Source organism: Hemiscyllium ocellatum, chromosome 2 (genome assembly GCF_020745735.1).
Source record: "Hemiscyllium ocellatum isolate sHemOce1 chromosome 2, sHemOce1.pat.X.cur, whole genome shotgun sequence".
In the NCBI taxonomy this organism is placed as follows: domain Eukaryota; kingdom Metazoa; phylum Chordata; class Chondrichthyes; order Orectolobiformes; family Hemiscylliidae; genus Hemiscyllium; species Hemiscyllium ocellatum.
Window position 1 is genome coordinate 118371214 of NC_083402.1, and position 19779 is coordinate 118390992.

Genomic DNA, 19779 nt, shown 5'->3' on the forward strand with positions numbered 1-19779 from the left:
ATGATCTAGAATACCTTGGGTTTGTGTCTGCTCAGCTCTGGACTGTGGATCACCACTAGCTTTACTGAACGCAAGGCCAGGTCGACCAGTCAACACAACGTATGGAAGTACAGTTGTGTACCACTGCCAGGTCGGCTATGTCCCTGTGAGTGGAAATGTCACATCAGTCTGCTCTGCCCAGGGGCAGTGGGAAAGAGCGAACCTGGAATGTGAAGGTCAGTGTTCCAGAATGGCTCAGATTAACCCTGCGTGAGGAATAACAGGCCGGAACAGAGTCTCTATGAGCACAGAAGGTCATACCATCAGCCTCGGCAATAATCTTTAGGTTCAGTCCGAAGAGCAGTGGGTAACCAGTTAAGAGTTGTTAACATGACTTAAGATATAAGAGGGGGGAGGGGGGCAGGCCTTTCTGCCCATCAGGCCTGCCCCTGTAGAGCTCTGGTTTACAATCAGTTATAGAGCTATAGAGTCATAGAGATGAACAGCACAGAAACAGACCCTTCCATCCAACCCGTCCATGCCGACCGGATATCCCAACCCAATCTAGTCCCACCTGCCAGCACCCGGCCCGTATCCCTCCAAACCCTTCCTATTCATATACCCGTCCAAATGCCTTTTAAATGTCGCAATTGTACCAGCCTCCACCGCTTCCCCTGGCAGCTCATTCCATACACGTACTACCCTCGACATGAGCTTGTTTTCTAAAGTTTAAGTGGTTCAAATCACCCCCCGATCCCTGGTTCTGGACACAACCTATTCAGGGAATGTGAAATGGAGAGGCAGGAGACGGTGTTTTAGGGCAAAAGAATCTATGCATTTATTGAAAATATGTATAATACAACAAAAATAGGTAAATGCAAAAAAGAAGGACATTGTCACAATTAGTTATTCAGAAGACAGTAGTGCTATTAAATACACTATTAGCTAGATTAACACGATAGAACCTTATCCTATGGACATTTGCAAAAAATAATAGTTTTCATGACAGAATCTTTAATCAGGCTTCCTACCTTTGAGGTCCCAATGCACTGTCACCACCCACTTTCCTTCCGGCTAGCTAGGTCGAAACTTTGGGGTTTTGGGAATTTAAGCTCACCACTGAGAAAACACAGTTTTGAAATGCATCAGGCTGTTCCTATTTGCTGTACCCAGACCTTTAGTGAAGACTTTGGGCTGTGTAGGCTTCTCGGTTTGGGTTGAGTCTGCAGATCCGTTAAGGTGCTTGTTGGATCTTTCGGGTAAGTACCTGGAGTTCTTTACTTTCTGCTGGCTTGTAGGCTCGGTGTTCACCTCAGAATGTGTCAAAGGACTTGTGGTGTCAGTTGGTCTGGAGAGTTGTCAATCTTTGGTTCTGCTGGTTGTGGTCCGTCGCTGTCAGTTCTCTGGATTTGGACCAAGCCTGTGTCCAATAGCTCTTGTTGGAGAAGCTCTTAGATTGCTCTCTCAGATGGGATTGGGGTGTGCAATTATAATGATTGTGTGTCCCTTATCTTTGTGTCAAATCTGTGCTTTTCATTTATTTCTGGTGTTTCCTTCTGAAGTTATGATTTGGAGGTGCTGGTGTTGGACTGGGGTGTACAAAGTTAAAAATCTCACAACACCAGGTTAAGGTCCCACAGGTTTAATTGGAAGCACTGGCTTTCATAACGCTGCTCCCTCATCAGGTGGTAGAGGAGTGTAAGATCGTAAGACATAGAATGTATCGCAAAAGTTTACAGAGTGATGCAATTTTCACACTGTAAACCTTTGCTGTAAATTCCGTGTCTTACGATCTTATATTCCATAACCACCTGATGAGGGAGCAGCACTATGAAATCTAGTGCTTCCAAATAAACCTGTTGGACTATAACCTGGTGTTGCGTGATTTTTAACTTTGTACACCCCAGTCCAACACCGACATCTCCAAATCATAAATAGACAGGCAGGAGGCTGGAAGAACACAGCAAGTCAGGCAGCATCGGGAGGTGGAGAAGAAGTCGACGTTTCTGGTGTAACCCTTCTTCAGGACCCTTCACCACCTGATGCTGCCTGGCCTGCTGTGTTCTTCCAGCTGCCTGCTGTGTTCTTCCAGCTGCCTGCTGTGTTCTTCCAGCTTCCTGCTTGTCTGTTTGGGATTCCTGCACCTGCAGATTTTTTTGTCTCTGAGCAATAGTTGTAGACTGCAATCTCCATTCTGCTGGTTCTGTATTTGCTGCCGCCTCTGTCCAGTTGTTCTTTTTCTTCTTAGAAGTTTTGTAAGTCCAAGGTTTTGTCCAATATTTTAAACATTGTGGACTTTTGCTCGATCCTACATGTATTAAAGGATACACAATTCTTGGAGGACTTTTTGACAGAGTTGATGCAGAAATGTTGTTTCCACTTGTGGGGGAGTCTCGGACTAGAAAGGGCATAATCTCCAAATAAGGTGCACATTTAAGACTGAGGTCAGGAAGAATTTTGTAGCAGCCTCTTGGCTGCTAAAACGCAGATAAATTGCAAACTTGGCCTTACAGCAAGTGATGCTGGTACATCGGCCAAGTTAAACTCTGAAATCACACAACCCACACAGCAGATATAGAGCAAACACAGAAGCCAGGTGTTAATAACATGAGCCTGACGTAAAAGGCAACAGTTACCTTGACAGACATACCTCCAGCAACTTGTCCACTAAACACAGGAGGGCCCAGACAGGAAGACACCGGGTGCTGCTGCACAGAGAAATGAATAGTAGAATGCCATCTAAATGATTGACTCTGACTCTGTTTCAAATAATAAAGTGTATCTCCCTGATTGGCCAGAACTATGGAAAGTTCCAGAAAACCATCTAAAAGGTTCAGCATAAAAACAGGGGGTTTACCTGCAGATCTCTCTCTCTCGGCGCTGCTCGCTTGAATCATCTGAGGCCTTCCGAGGACATCAGCTTGGTAAGAGGCGAGACCAGCTGATCATCCAAAGAGAGGAAGACAGCAGTTTCACAGACCCGAGAGATAGAGAGAAAGAAAGAGAGACAAACAGAGTGACTGCATAAATCTACAAGAGACTTGGGAAGTAACCTTAAGGGGCTGAATAGGATTAGAGGTAATACATTTAGTATTAAAGGTTATTGTAATTTTGATCCTAACAAAGCTGGGACTGTTTTGCATTGGACCGGATTGAATTCATGATTTGACTGATTCAGTATTGTGGGACATCTGGGCAAATTCTTTTATAACATTCTGTTTGGAGTTGTCTAAATTATTTTAAGGAGAGACCAGACAAGAACAGACCAGAACAGATATCCCAAGAGATTGGCACACTCGCTATGAATAATACTGTACGTGCATACAGGGACTGTCAGATAGATGGAATTCCCAGTATTATCGCTCTATTTGTTCTGATTACTGAATGTTGTCCATGTACTTCAATCCTGTATGGATTATCAAGACACAATTTTCCCTTTTTCTGTGCATAGATTTATATGATAGGCTTGACCAATGTACACAATGGCTTTCACGTAAACCTGTAGGCTCCCCTGACAACAAACATAACCACCTTTTATAATTCGGTTTGAATTTCATTCGCATAAGCCTTTTTTCATTCAAAATTGGTGTGAAATATAGCAGCTGCCTGGCTGCAAAATAACAGATTGCTAACTTGGCCATGCAGCAATGGATGCTGGGTACATCGGCCAAGCAAAACTGTGAAATCACAAACTCCACACACCATACACAAAACAAACACAGCAGCCAGGTGCTAATAACATTGGCATAATATACAGGCAGTTCTGCCATAACGCGACGGTTCCATTCTCAAGCAATTTTGTGTTATAAGAGAATTGTGTAAAAGCAGCACCGTGTAAACTAATGGGGCCAGAATGGCAGTATAACCAGTTCACATTTTAGAAACAGTGCCCCAGTTTATCAATCGTGTCAAAGCAAATTCGCATTAACGAAACACTCATTATAGCAGAATGATCTGTAAAAGGCAACAGTTATCTTAGACGGACATACTCCCAACAAATTATTCACTAACCAAAGGAGAGCCCGGACAAAAAGGTACCGGATCCTGCTACGCAAAAAACTAACAATAGCATGCCATCTAAATGATTGACTCTGTTTCAAACTATTAACTATTAACAGTTTGATTAGCCAGAGCTATGGAAAGTTCTAGAAAATGATCTAAAATGCATAAAAACAGGGTTTACCTACAAATCTTTCCCTTGGAACTGCTTTCTGAATCATCGGAGGCTTTCCAAGGAGACCAGTTTGGTGAGAAGCAGAGACTAACTGACTGTCCAGAGAGAGAGAGAGAGAAAGCAGCTTCAAAGACCCTGAGACAGTGAGACAGAGAGAGAGGAGAGCGACTGCATAGATCAACAAGAGATTTGAGAGGTCTTGTAACCTCGAAGGGCCAAATAGGATTAGAGATAATATGTTTGTATTAAAGGTTATTGTAACTTTGTTCCTAATAAAGTTGAGACTGTGTTTTTCACTGGTACTGCCTTGTGTTTGTATTGATTTAACAGTACTGTGGGATACTTGGGAGAATCCATTCCTAATACTCTGGTTGGAGTTGTCTAAATTGTTTTAAGCAGAGATCAGACAACAATTTCTTCTGAGGGTAGTGCTTTTGTGGAGTTCTTTGTCGTAGAGGCCTGTTGAGGCTGGGTAAATAAGGATATTCAAGGCTGAGACAGATCATTGTTAATCAGCGAGGGAATTGACGGTTATAGGAAAAAGGGAGGAAAGTGGAGTTGAGAATTATCAGAGCAGCCAGGATCTTATTGAATGCAGAGCAGATCGAAGGGTTTAATGGCCTACCCCTGCTCCTATGTCTTATGGTCTTGGTAAATTACTGAATGTTGTCTAACAGTAATCTAGAAGTCTGGCCTAACTTTGTGTGAAAACCCGAATAATCCAAATTTGAATGTGTTGCTGGGACAAGAGAGTTTCTAGGCAATAGAAGGAGCAAATTACCGCAGAAAGACTGTTTAGGCTCTTGGATGGGGAGCAGGGAGGAGGTGAAGGGGCAGATGTTGCACCTTCTGCAGTCACATGGGAAGGTGCTGTGGCAAGGGGAGGTGATGTTAGTGGTCAGGCAATGGACTCATGTCCTGGAGGAACCGATCCCTGTGAAATGCAGATGGGGGGAGTGAGGGGAAGATGCGTTGGTGGCGTTTTACTGAAGTTGTCTGAAATGGTGGAGAATGATCCTTTGAAAGCGGACACGTCAGCAGTGGTGTTTTGGAAGTTGGCATCATCCGAACTGGAGAAGCAACAACTCATCTTCAAACTAGGCAGTTTATAATGTTCTGGGCTCAATGTTGAGTTCGAGGAGAAAGTGAGGACTGCAGATGCTGGAGATCAGAGCTGAAAATGTCGCTGGAAAAGCGCAGCAGGTCAGGCAGTATCCAAAGAGCAGGAGAATCGACGTTTTAGGCATGAGTCCTTCTTCACGTAGGGCTCATGCCCGAAACATCGATTCTCCTGCTCTTTGGATGCTGCCTGACCTGCGCTTTTCCAGCAACACATTTTCAGCTCAGTATTGAGTTCAACAACTTCAAATTGTGAACGCATTCCTTTCCTTTCTTTTAGATTTGCATGTTACACTCACCCTCTCTCCCCTCCCCCAACTCCAGTGGGACTGTCTGGCAGTTAGACATGCTATTGTTCTGCTATTCTCACTCTCTGATCACTTAATCTGAACAATCAACATCCTTTCTCTCCCAGCACTCCAAACCCAAACCCCACCAACTATAGCAAAACTGCCTCCCCCTCCACACTTCACTTCAGCTCTGATGAAGAGTCAACTAGACCTGAAATGTTAGCTTGCTTTCTCTCCATGGATGCTGTCTGACCCGCTGAGATCTCCAGCATTTTTTGTTTCCCGTCAATAAAAGCTGTCCCAGAGATATCCTCCCAGATGGGAGGGTGGTAGGTTAGCATCAAGCCAATTAAATGGCAAATGACCATAAAGTGACTGTGGCTCTGGCCTGGTTTTTACTCAAGGGGCAGGGACCATAGTGTAAAATCCAGTCAATAGATTGGTAACTCTTAGGCTAGTTCTCCATTTCATCAGGTTAAATGTGGTGGAGAGGCTCAGCATTGCTTTTTAAATTTGTCAGTATCAGCAGAAATGATCCAGAATACCTTGGTTTTGTGTCTCCTTGGCTCTGGACTGTGGATCACCACCAGCTTTACTGAACGCAAAGCCACATTGACCAGTCAATACAATGTATGGAAGTACAGTTGTGTACCACTACCGGGCGGCTACGTCCCTGTGAGGGGAAACGTTACATCATTTACCTGCTCCTCGGATGCTGCCAGTCCTGCTGTGCTTTTCCAGCACCACTCTAATTTAGACTCTGATTTCCAGCATCTGCAGTCCTCACGATTGCCTAGCCGAAATATTACATCAGTCTGCTCTACCCAGGGGCAGTGGGAAAGAGCGAACCTGGAATGTCAAGGTCAGTGCTCCAGAATGGCTCAGATTAACCCTGCTTGAGGAATAACAGGTTGGAACAGAGTCATTACGAGCACAGAAGGTCATGCCATCAGCCTCAGCAACAGTTTGGGTTCAGACCGAAGAGCATTGGGTAACCAGTTAAGGCTTCTTAACATGACTTAAGATATAAGAGGGCAGGCCTTTCTGCCCATCAAGCCTGCTCTACTATTGAGTGAGATCATGACTGATTTTCCATCTCATTGTTGGTTTTGTGCACAATCCCTGTATCACTTGATCTTTGTACTATGATGGAATTGGTCGATCTCTGTCTTTAAGATACTCAATAAATAACAGACGATGCCAAACAGTCACCAGCCTCTGAATGAAGAAAGCTTCTCTTTACCTCAGTCCTAAATGACCTTCCCCTTATTATGTGCTGGCGAACCCTGGTTCTAGCCATGCCACCCTGCCCCCACCAGCTGGGGGAAGCATGTTTCCTGCTGTTACCGGCTCAATTCCTGTAAGAATGTTTGAATGAGATCACCTCCCATTCATCTAAACTCAGAGAATATAGGCCCAGTCTTTTTAATCTTTCTTTTATTTATTCACTTTGTGGGAGGTGGGCGTTACTGGCTGACCAACATTTATCTCAGTTGCCCTTGAGATGGTGGTAGTGAGCTGCCTTCTCGAACCGATGCAGTGCACCTGCTGTGGGTTGACCCACAATGCCATTATAGAGGGAATTCCAGGATTTTGACAAAATGAAGGAATTTCCAAGTCAGGAAATAGGAACTTCATAGGACAATCACTCCTTTCCAGGAATTAATTTGTGAATGTTCATTGAATGTCCTCTGTGACAAGTATATAAGAGTCCTGTTACTCCAAATGTCATCTCGACATAATTGCAGGCAGACCTCTTTAATCCTATCTTTAACCAAGGCTGACTGGAAGGGCTCTGACTGGAAGGGCTCTGACTGTCACCCTGGCTACAGCAACACTAGGTAACGGATCTCCCTTCCTCTCCTCACCACGATTGTTCTATTGCCAAGGCCAGTTTAAATTTCAAGCTGGTATCCCTTCATTTTGAAGTACCCTCTCTCTCTCCCATACTCTGCCCTCGTGCTGTTGCTGTCAAGCTGGAAGTTTAAGAATCGGCCCTCAATGTTTGACAGCCTTACCGACCTTGACCATAAATTTGTTAGGAGAAAGTGAGGACTTCAGATGCTGGAGATCAGAGCTGAAAATGTGTTGCTGGAAAAGCGTAGCAGGTCAGGCAGCATCCAAGGAGCAGGAGATTCGACGTTTCAGGCATGAGCCCTTCTGCAGGAGCCAATCCTGAAGGAAGGGCTCATGCCTGAAACGTCAATTCTCCCGCTCCTTAGATGCTGCCTGACCTGCGTTTTTCCAGCAACACATTTTCAGCATAAATTGGTTACTCAGGGGAAAGTCACAGTGAGTGACTGTTTCACACACACTGCCCACATTTCAACCTGCTGATGGGATTGGGATGCTCACATGGAGAATTCGGCCTTGTTTTCAAAATGGTGTCACCTGCATGAGTTCTTCTTTTCCCCACCCTTTACTAACGCAAGTCGAGATGACTGTATAATTCCTGCCTTCATTTTTATTATTGTTTAGCAAGTTGTACATTTATTGGTATTCTCATTGGGTATAGTTTCATTTCCTATTGTAGTAAGTTTGCAGATGACAGCAACATTGGTGTAGTGAACAGTGAAGAAGGTTATCTCAGAGTACAATGGGATCTTGATCAGATGAGCCGAGTAGCACCAGGTGGAGTTTAGTTTAGATAAATGTAAAGTATTGCCTCACAAACCAGTGCAGGGCTTTTAGAGTTAATGGTAAGGCTCTGGGGAGTGTTGCAAATAAGGAGGGTGCCACGTGCATTGTTCCTTGAAAATGGAGTTGCTGGTCGATAGGGTAGTGAAGAAGGCATTTGACACGCTTACCTTTATTGGTCCGTGCATTGAGTATAGGAGTTGGGGCTTAATGTTGCAGCTGTACAAAACATAGGCGAGGCCAGTTTTGGATTAGTACATTTAATTCTGGTCAGATTACTGCATTTAATTCTGATTTGCCTGCTCTAGGAAAGATGTTGTGAAACTTGAAAGGGTTCAGTAAAGATTTACAAGAATGTTGCCGGGATTAGGGAGGTTTGAGCTATAGGGGCAGGCTGAAGAGGCTGGGGCTTTTTCTCCCTGGAATATATGAGGCTGAGGTGTGACTTTGTAGGAGTTTATACAATCATGAGGGGCGTGGGTAGGGGGTGAATAACAAAGATCTTTTTCCTGCAGTAAAGGAGTCCAAAATTAGGCTTAAAGTGAGAGGGGAAGATTTAAAAGGGACTTGAGGGGCAACTTTATCACGCAGAGAGTGGTACATGTATGGAATGAGCTACCAGAGGAAGTGGTATATGCATGTACAACTGCAATATTTAAAAGGCATATGGGTGGATGTATGAATAAGAAGGGCTTAGAGGGATATGGATCAAATGCTGGCAAATGGTAGTAGATCAGTTTAAGATATCTGGTCAGCATGGACGATTTGACTGAAGGGTTTGTTTCCGGGCTGTACACCTCTATGACACCAAATGTTGCTGCTCTGCTTTTCTTCTGCAGTAGTGCCAGGGGTTCTCTTCATCCTCCTGATTATAATGGATGGAGCCCCCTTTTAATGTATCACCAGAGGAGCACACTTTCAACTTTGGACTAACTTGTTGGCATAGAATTGGTGCTGAAGTTCCCGGTATATCATAAAAACATATAAATGGGAAGGGGTGATACTGAAATAGGAAGTTCAATGCTCAAGAATACTTTTACAACCGAGTTAAAGTAAAGTTCCTTTTGTCATCAGATGGGTGTGTCCAGGTCGTTCTGTGGTTGATTGTTGTTCACAGGCCTGATGACCTAATCCACCTACAGAAAGTCTGGCAAAGATTTCAAGATATTTATTTAAGTCAGCTCCTATACCATTGTGCTTTAGAAAGTTAACTTCTCTGACCATTCTTCTTCTGCAGAGTATTAACATTTGTCATTGAACCCATTAAATGAGTTGACTTCTAAATAAATTAGGTAAAAGCAATGACTGCAGATGCTGGAAACCAAATTCTGGTTTAGTGGTGCTGGAAGAGCACAGCAGTTCAGGCAGCATCCAAGGAGCACCGAAATCGACGTTTCGGGCAAAAACCCTTCATCAAGCTGATGAAGGGCTTTTGCCCGAAACGTCGATTTCGCTGCTCCTTGGATGCTGCCTGAACTGCTGTGCTCTTCCAGCACCACTAATCCAGATTCTAAATAAATTTTTTTGGCTCCATCAATGTTCTGGGAGAACTTCTATCTTTAACAAAACCAGCAACAATGTGGACCTTCATTTAATGTTTTGTTCTGATGGTAGAAAGGGCATTTCTTGTCTAATAAATATTGTCCACTCTAGGGACCAGGTACCAACTTTTGTGTTGCAATAGAATGATGGCAGCTCTAAAATACCTGTAATCACATAAGTTGATTCAGGACACAATTTGCAATGATAACAACTTGGTTGCAATATACGTTCAGAATGCTGATAAAACCCTTATATTTTTGACATCATTTGGAGATTGGAGATGGTTGCAGTTTCTATTTGTCACTAGCGCAAACAAAAATATTCCACACTCATGTGAGTTTGTCTCTCCTCAGCTGCCGATTGTGGATCACCACCATCTTTACTGAACACACTGTCCCGTCGACCAGTTAACACAACTTATGGAAGTACAGTTGTGTACCAGTGCCAGGCTGGCTTTGTGCATGTGAGAGGAAATGACACATTAATCTGCTCTGCCCAGGGACAGTGGGAAGGAACAAAGCTGGAATGTGAAGGTCAGTGCTTCAGAATGTTACCAAACAAATTCACTCTGAAGTAATTGACAATTAATTTCCCAAAAAAGTACTTTATGGTGTGATTTTTTGTTCTCATGTATTCATTTTTCTAATTGAGTCAATTATATCTATAAATCCCAACAGTACTTTTTGGAGCTTGGCACTCTACAGGTTAAAGTAGCCCCTTGATTGACACCACATCAACAAGCATTCACCCCCTCCTTCACTGACACTCAGTAGCAGCAGTGTGCACTATCCAGAAGATGCACTGCAGAAATTTGCCAAAGATCCTTAAACAGCACTTTCCACACCAATGATCATTTCTATCCAGAAGAACAAATGCAACAGATACATGAGAACAACATCGCCTCCAAATTCCCCTCCAAGCCAATCACTATCCTGACTTAGAAATATATCACTGTTCCTTTACTGTTGCTGGGTCAAATCCTGGAATTCCCTCTCTAAGGCATTGTGGGTCTGCCTACAGCATATGGATTACTACAGCTGAAAGAAGGGAGCTCATCACTACCTTCTCAAGGACAACTAGGGACAGGCAATAAATGCTAGCGGGTCAGTGATGCCCATGTCCCATGAGTGAAGAGAAAAATGTGTAAATGTGAAGCTTATCTGGGCTCAGTAAGGATCAATTGGTCTAACTTCCACATTTAAATGGGCTGAGAGTGGCTTCATATCCTATTGTGGATCTATGTTTGTAGTTTAAAGCAGTACTGCATTGTTGGAGAAACCATATATCAGAACAGACTTTGAGGCTCTGTTTATGTGTTCAGAAGAATATTACAAATGCCTTGAACCTTTTCAGAAGTAAATAGAAAGTTTCTCCCAATGTCCAGACCAGGCTTCCTCCTTAAGTTAATGGCATTCATTATTTTCTCTGAATCTTCCTTTTTGGAAATTGGTTGATATGGAGGTTTGGTTTCTGGTTTAAAAATGCATCATCAATACACAGAAAAGTACATGAAACTGACTTTGAGTTTGTTTCTCCTCAGCTGTTGACTGTGGATCACCACCATCTTTACTGAACACACTGTCCCGTCGACCAGTCAACACAAGCTATGGAAGTACAGTTGTGTACCAGTGCCAGGTTGGCTATGTCCTTGTGAGAGGAAATGGCACATCAGTCTGCTCTGCCCAGGGACAGTGGAAAGGAGCAAACCTGGAATGTGAAGGTCAGAGCTCCAGAATGTGACCAAACAAATTCACTTTGAAATAATAGACAAATAATTTCCCAAAAAGTACTTTATGGTGTGATTTCTCTCTCGTATTTATTTTTCTAATTGAGTCAATTATTCTTGTGAATCCCAACAGTATATAATTGTTTGCCTGGATGAGTGCAGCTCCAACAGCATTTGGAGCTTGACACTATCCAGGACAAAGTAGCCACTTGCTTGACACCACATCAACAAGCATTCACCATCTCCACCACTGATGCTCAGTAGCAGCTGCATGTACTATCCAGAAGTTGCACTGCGAAAATTTGCCAAAGACCCTTAAACAGCCATGATCATTTCTATCTAGAAGGACATATGAGAACACCATCACCTCCAAATTCCGCTCCAAGCCAATCAGAATCATGAGTTGGAAAAATATCACTGTTCCTTCCCTGTTGTTGGGTCAAAATCCTAGAATTCCCTCCGTAAGGAATTCTGGGTCTGCCTACAAAATGTGGATTTGAGGACAAAGTGGTTAATGTAGTGTACGTGGATTTCAGTAAAGCATTTGATAAGGTTCCCCACAGTAGGCTAGTGTAGAAATTCTGGAGGCATTGAATTAAGGGTGATTTAGTGGTTTGGATCAGAGGTTAGCTACTTGTGAGAAGAAAGAGGTGGTGGTTGATGGGAAATGTTCATCCTGGAGTTCAGTTACTAGTAGTGTACTGCAAGGATCTGTTTTGATGCCAGTGCTGTTTGTCATTTTTATAAATGACCTGGATGAGGGTGTATTGGATGGGCTACCAAATTTGCAGATGATCCTAAGGTTGGTAGAGTTGTGGATAGTGCTGAAGGATGTTGCAGTTTCAATGGGACATAGATAAGCTGCAAAGCTAGTCTGAGAAGTGCAAATGAAGTTTCGTGCAGAAAAGTGTGAGGTGTAACGGGAATACAGAGCACTGGGCTAATGGTAAGAATCTTGGTAGTGTGGATGAGCAGAGAGATCTTGGTGTCCATGTGCATAGATCCCTGAAAGTTGCCACCCAGGTTGATAGGGTTGTTAAGAAGGCATGTGGTGTGTTAGCTTTTATTGATAGTGAGATTGAGTGTTGGAGCCATGAGGTCATGTTGCAGCTGTACAAAACTCTGGTCCGGCCAGACGTGAGTATTGTTGTTCTGGTCACCACGTTATAGGAAGGATGTGGTGCATGGGAAAGGATGCAAAGGCGATTTACCAGGATGTTGCCTGGTACGGAGGGAAGGTTTTATAAGGAAAGGCTGAGGGTGCTGAGGCTGTTTTCGTTAGAGAGAAGAAAATTGAGAAGTGACTTAATTGAGACATACAAGTAAATCAGAAGATTAGATAGGGTGGACAGTGAGAGACGCTTTCCTCGGATGGTGATGGCTAGCAGGAGGGGACATAGCTTTAAGTTGAGGGATGATGGATATAAGACAGATGTCAGAGATACGTCTTTACTCAGAGCAATAAAGGCATGGAATGCCCTGCCTGCAGCAGTAGTAGACTCGCTGACTTTAAGGGCAATTTAAATTTTCATTGGATAAGCACATAGATGATAATGGAATCGTGTAGGTTAGATGGGCCCAAAAGGCCTGAACTGCGCTGTAATGTTCTATGTTCTACTATGGTTCAAGAAGGCCGCTCATCGCTACCTTCTCAAGGACCACTAGGGACAGGCAATAAATGCTAGTTACCCAGTGATGCCCATGTCCCATGGGTGAATAGAAACACGTATATGTGAAGGTTTTCTGGGCTCAATAAGGATCAATTGGTCGAACTTCCACATTTAAATGGGCTAAGGGTGGCTTGACATCCCATTGTGAATCAATGTTTGGTGTTTGAAGCTGTACTGCATTGTTGGAGAAGCTCTCCGAGGGTCCGGTTTCCATGGTTTCAGTTACCTGTGGTTTATCATGGCAGAAATATATTATAGGGAATGTTCCAGAACCAAGGACAAGAGGGCTGCGGGGTAGATACGTTTCCCATTGAAATGAATGGGTTCGCTCCTATCCTCAGTTTTGGGCTTCCGCAGTAGGTCTTGGAATGTATCCCTCGTGGGTACGAGGGGACCACTGTATTTCAGAAGAGATATCGAGGCTCTGTCTATGTGTTCAGAGGAATATTACAAATCCCTTGACACTTTCCATTGGTAAATATAAAGTTTCTTCCAATGTCGAAACCACGCTTTCTCCTTAAATTAATGGCATTCATTATTTTCTCTGATTCTTCCTTTTTAGAAATTGGTTGATATGGAGGTTTGGTTTCTGGTTTAAAAATGCGTCATCAACACACAGACGTGTACATGAAACTGACTTTGAGTTTGTCTCTCCTCAGCTGTTGACTGTGGATCACCACCATCTTTACTGAACACACTGTCCCGTCGACCAGTCAACACAACCTATGGAAGTACAGTTGTGTACCAGTGCCCGGATGGTTATGTCCCTGTGAGAGGAAATGGCACATCAGTCTGCTCTGCCCAGGGACAATGGGAAGGAGCAAACCTGGAATGTGAAGGTCAGTGCTTCAGAATGTGACCAGACAAATTCAGTCAGAAATAATTGACAAATAATTTCCCAAAAATTACTTCAGTTGTGATTTTTCTCTTGTATTTATTTTTCTATGTGAGTCAGTCATCACTGTGAATCCTAACAGTATATAATTTTTTGCCTGGATGAGTGCAGCTCCAACAACATTTGCAGCTTGACACTATCCAGGTCAAAGCAGCCACTTGATTAACACCATATCAACGAGCATTAACCATCTCCAGCACTGATACCCAATAGCAGCAGTGTGCACTATCCAGAAGATGCATTGCAGAAATTTGCCAAAGATCCTTCAACAGTCATGACCATTTCTATCTAGAAGGACAAGTGCAGCAGATATATGAGAATACCATCACCTCCAAATTCCTCTCCAAGCCAATCAGCATCATGACTTGGAAATATATCACTGTTCTTTCACTGTTGCTGAGTCAACATCCTAGAATTCCCTCCGTAAGGCATTCTGGGTCAACCTACAGCATGTGGATTTGAGAGTAATCTGGTTAATGTAGTGTATACGGATTTCAGTAAAGCATTTGATAAGGTTCCCCATGGTAGGCTAGTGCAGAATTTCTGGAGGCATCAGATTGAGGGTGAATTAGTGGTTTGGATCAGAAGTTGGCTAGTTGTTAGAAGACAGAGGGTGGTGGTTGATGGGAAATGTTCATCCTGGAGTTCAGTTACTAGTGATGTACTGCAAGGATCTGTTTTGGGGCCAGTGCGGTGTGTCATTTTTTTTATAAATGACTTGAATGAGGGTATATTGGATGGGCTACTAAATTGGCAGATGACACTAAGGTTGGTAGAGTTGTGGGTAGTGCTGAAGGATGTTGCAGGTTACAGTTGGACATAGATAAGCTGCAGAGCTCGGCTGAGAGGTGGCAAATGAAGTTTCGTGCAGAAAAGTGTGAGGTGTAACAGGAATACAGAGCACTGGGCTAATGGTAAGAATCTTGGTAGTGTGGATGAGCAGAGAGATCTTGGTGTCCATGTGCATAGATCCCTGAAAGTTGCCACCCAGGTTGATAGGGTTGTTAAGAAGGCATGTGGTGTGTTAGCTGTTATTGATAGTGGGATTGAGTGTTGGAACCATGAGGTCATGTTGCAGCTGTACAAAACTCTGGTCCGGCTGCTCTTGAGTTTTGCTGTTCTGGTCACCACATTATAGGAAGGATGTGGAAGCATTGGAAAGGGTGCAGAGGCGATGTACCAGGATGTTGCCTGGTATGGAGGGAAGGTCTTATAAGGAAAGGCTGAGGGAGCTGAGGCTGTTTTCGTTAGAGAGAAGAAAATTGAGAAGTGACTTAATCGAGACATACAAGTTAATCAGAAGATTAGACAGGGTGGACAGTGAGAGACGTTTTCCTCGGATGGTGATGGCTAGCAGAAGGGGACATAGCTTTAAGTTGAGGGATGATGGGTATAAGACAGATGTCAGAGATACGTCTTTACTAAGAGAGTAGTAAAGGCATGTAACATCCTGCCTGCAACAGTAGTAGGCTCACCAACTTCAATGGCATTTAAATGGTCAGTGGATAAGCATCTGGGTGATAATGGAATCCTGTATGTTAGCTGGGCTTTGGATTGGTTTCACAGGTTGACACAGCATCGAGGGCCAAAGGGCCTATACTGCGCTGTAATGGTCAATGTTCTATGTTCTACTATGGTTCAAGAAGGCAGCTCATCACTACCTTCTCAAGGACCACTAGGGACAGGCAATAAATGCTAGTTACCCAGTGATGCCCATGTCTCATGAGTGAATAGAAACACGTATATATGAAGGTTATCTGGGCTCAATAAGGATCAATTGGTCGAACATCCACATTTAAATGGGCTAAGAGTGGCTTGACATCCCATTGTGAATCAATGTTTGATGTTTAAAGCTCTACTGCATTGTTGGAGAAGCTATCAGAGAGGTCCCGGTCTCCAAGGGTCCGGTTTCCATGGTTTCAGTTACCTGTGGTTTATCGAGTTCGAAACATATTATAGGGAATGTTCCAGAACCACAGACAAGGGGAAGATACGTTTCCCATTGAAATAAATGGGTTCGCTCTTATCCGCAGTTTCGGGCTTCTGCCGTAAGTCTTAGAACGTATCCCTCGTGGGTACGAGGGGACCACTGTATTTCAGAAGAGATATCGAGGCTCTGTCTATGTGTTCAGAGGAATATTACAAATTCCTTGACACTTTCCATTGATAAATATAAAGTTTCTCCCAATGTCGAGACCACACTTTCTCCTTAAACAAATGGCATTCATTATTTTCTCTGAATCTTCCTTTTTGGAAATTGGTTGATATGGAGGTTTGGTTTCTGGTTTAAAAATGTGTCATCAACACACAGACGTGTACATGAAACTGACTTTGAGTTTGTCTCTCCTCAGCTGTTGACTGTGGATCACCACCATCTTTACTGAACACACTGTCCCGTCGACCAGTCAACACAACCTATGGAAGTACAGTTGTATACCTGTGCCAGGATGGTTATGTCCCTGTGAGAGGAAATGACACATCAGTCTGCTTTGCCCAGGGACAGTGGAAAGGAGCAAACCTGGAATGTGAAGGTCCGTGCTCCAGAATGTTACCAAAAAAATTCACTCAAATAATTGACAAATAATTTCCCAAAAAGTACTTGATGGTGTGATTTTTTTTTTCTCTCATGTATTTATTTTCCTAATTGAGTCAATTATATCAATGAATCCCAACAGTATATTTTTTTTTGCCTGGATGAGTGCAGCTCCAATAACCTTGGAGCTTGACACTATCCAGGACAAAGTAGCCGCTTGATTGACACCACATCAACAAGCATTCACCCCCTCCTTCACTGCCACTCAGCAGCAGCAGTGTGCACTATCCAGAAGATGCACTGCAGAAATTTGCCAAAGATCCTTAAACAGCACTTTCCACATCCATGATCGTTTTCATTCAGAAGCACAAGTGCAACAGATACATGAGAACAACATCGCCTCCAAGCCAATCACCATCCTGACTTGGAAATATATCACTGTTCCTTTGCTGTTGCTATGTCAAAATCCTGGAATTCCCTCCCTAAGGCATTGTGGATCTACCTACAGTATGTGAATTACTACATTTCAAGAATGCAGCTCATCACTACCTTCTCAAGGACAACTAGGGACAGGCAATAAATGCTCGATCGCCAGCGATGCCCATGTCCCACAAGTGAATAGCAACAAATGTATATGTGAAGGTTATCTGGGCTCAACAAGGATCAATTGGTCTAACTTCCACATTTAAATGGGCTGAGAGTGGCTTCCTATCCCATTTAGGATCTATGTTTATAGTTTAAAACAGTGCTTCATTGTTGGAGAAGCCATATTTCAGAAAAGACATTGAGGCTCTGTCCCTGTGTTCAGAGGAATATTACAAATCCCTTGACACTTTCCATTGGTAAATATAAAGTTTCTCCCAATGTCGAGACCACACTTTCTCCTTAAACTAATAGCATTCATTATTTTCTCTGAATCTTCCTTTTTGGAAATTGGTTGATATGGAGGTTTGGTTTCTGGTTTGCAAATGCATCATCAATACACACAAAAGTACATGAAACTGACTTTGAGTTTGTCTCTCCTCAGCTGTTGACTGTGGATCACCACCATCTTTACTGAACACACTGTCCCATCAACCAGTCAACACAACCTATGGAAGTACAGTTGTGTACCAGTGCCAGGATGGTTATGTCCCTGTGAGAGGAGGTGACATATCAGTCTGCTCTGCCCAGGGACAGTGGAAAGGAGCAAACCTGGAATGTGAAGGTCAGTGCTTCAGAAAGTTACCAAAAAAATTCACTTTGAAATAATTGACAAATAATTTTGTAAAAAGTACTTCTTGTTGTGATTTTTTTTCTCTTGTATTTATTTTTCTAATTGAGTCAATTATATTTATGAATCCCAACAGTATTTTTTTTGCCTGGATAAGTGCAGCTCCAATAACCCTTGGAGCTTGACACTCTCCACGACAAAGTCACCACTTGATTGACACCACATCAACAAGCATTCACCCCCTCCTTCACTGCCACTCAGCAGCAGCAGTGTGTGCTACCCAGAAGATGCACGCAGAAATTTGCCAGAGATTCTTAAACAGCACTTTCCACACCCATGATCATTTCCATTCAGAAGCACAAGTGCAACAGATAGATGAGAACAACATCGCCTCCAAATTCCCCTCCAAGCCAATCACTATCCTGACTTAGAAATATATCACTGTTCCTTTGCTGTTGCGGGGCCAAAATCCTAGATTTCTCTCCCTAAGGCATTGTGGATCTACCTACAACATATGGATTACTACAGCTGAAAGAAGGGAGCTCATCACTACCTTCTCAAGGACAACTAGGGACAGGCAATAAATGCTAGCTAGCCAGTGAGGCCAATGTCCCATGAGTGAAGAGAGAAATGTGTATATGTGAAGGTTATCTGGGCTCAGTAAGGATCAATTGGTCTAACTTCCACATTTAAATGGGCTATGAGTGATTTCATGTCCCTTTGTGGATCTATGTTTGTAGTTTAAAGCAATAATGCATTGTTGGAGAAACCATATTTCAGAAGAGATATTGAAGCTCTGTCTGTGTTCAGAGGAATATTACAAATCCTTTGACACTTTTCATTGGTTAATTGTTCCTCCCAGAGTCCAGACCACACTTTCTCCTTAAACAAATGGCATTCATTATTTTCTTTGAATCTTCCTTTTTGGAAATTGGTTGATTTGGAGATTTGGTTTCTTGTTTAAAAATGCATCATCAATACACAGACGTGTACATGAAACTGACTTTGAGTTTGTCTCTCCTCAGCTGTTGACTGTGGATCACCACCATCTTTACTGAACACACTGTCCCATCGACCAGTCAACACAACCTATGGAAGTACAGTTGTGTACCAGTGCCAGGATGGTTATGTCCCTGTGAGAGGAAATGGCACATCAGTCTGCTCTGTCCAGGGACAGTGGGAAGGAGCAAACCTGGAATGTGAAGGTCAGTGCTCCATTGAGTCAGAGAGTCACAGAGATGTGGGCAGCATGGTGGCACAGTGGATAGCAATGCTGCCTCACAGCACCAGAGACCTGGGTTCAATTCCCGCCTCAGGCGACTGTGCAAACTCCACAGTCAGTCTCCCAGTGTCTGCATTTGTTTCCTCCGGGTGCTCCGGTTTCCTCCCACAGTCCAAAAAAATGTGCAGGTTAGGTGAATTGGCCATGCTAAATTGCCCATAGTGTTAGGTGAAGGGTTAAATGTAGGGGAATGGCTCTGGGTGGGTTGCGCTTCGGTAGGTCGGTGTGGACTTGTTGGGCCGAAGGGCCTGTTTCCACACTAAGTAATCTAATCTAATTGGAATTAGATGCGCAGCACTGTACAGACCCCTCGGTCCAACTCGTCCATGCCGACCAGATATCCCAACACAATCTAGTCTAATTTGCCAGCACCCGGCCTATATCCCTCCAAACTCTTCCTATTCATATACCCATCCAAATGCCTCTTAAATGTTGCAATGTACTAGCCTCCACCACATCCTCTGGCAGCTCATTCCATGCACGTACCACCCTCTGCATGAAAAAGTTGCCCTTTAGGTTTCTTTTACATCTTTCCCCTCTCACCTTAAACCTATGCCCTCTAGTTCTGGACTCTCCCACCCCAGGGAAGAGACTTTGTCTATTTATCCTATCCATGCCGTCATGATTTTATAAACCTCTATAAGGTCACCCCTCAACTTCCGACGCTCCAGGGAATACAGCTCTAGCCTGTTTAACCTCACCCTTGTAGCTCAAATCCT

At 43.4% G+C, this 19779-nt stretch overlaps 1 protein-coding gene across 5 annotated transcripts in view; it reads left to right on the forward strand.

The window, feature by feature from the left end:
• susd1 (sushi domain containing 1) overlaps nt 1-19779 on the forward strand; it is a 94606-nt gene that overhangs the window by 28409 nt on the left and 46418 nt on the right. For all 5 annotated transcript variants that reach the window (XM_060845791.1, XM_060845799.1, XM_060845818.1 and 2 more), the window contains exons 6-11: nt 10095-10274; nt 11282-11461; nt 13797-13976; nt 16384-16563; nt 17593-17772; nt 18804-18983. In XM_060845791.1, coding sequence (XP_060701774.1) covers nt 10095-10274; nt 11282-11461; nt 13797-13976; nt 16384-16563; nt 17593-17772; nt 18804-18983 — 1080 coding nt within the window. The remainder of the gene's footprint in view (nt 1-10094; nt 10275-11281; nt 11462-13796; nt 13977-16383; nt 16564-17592; nt 17773-18803; nt 18984-19779) is intronic.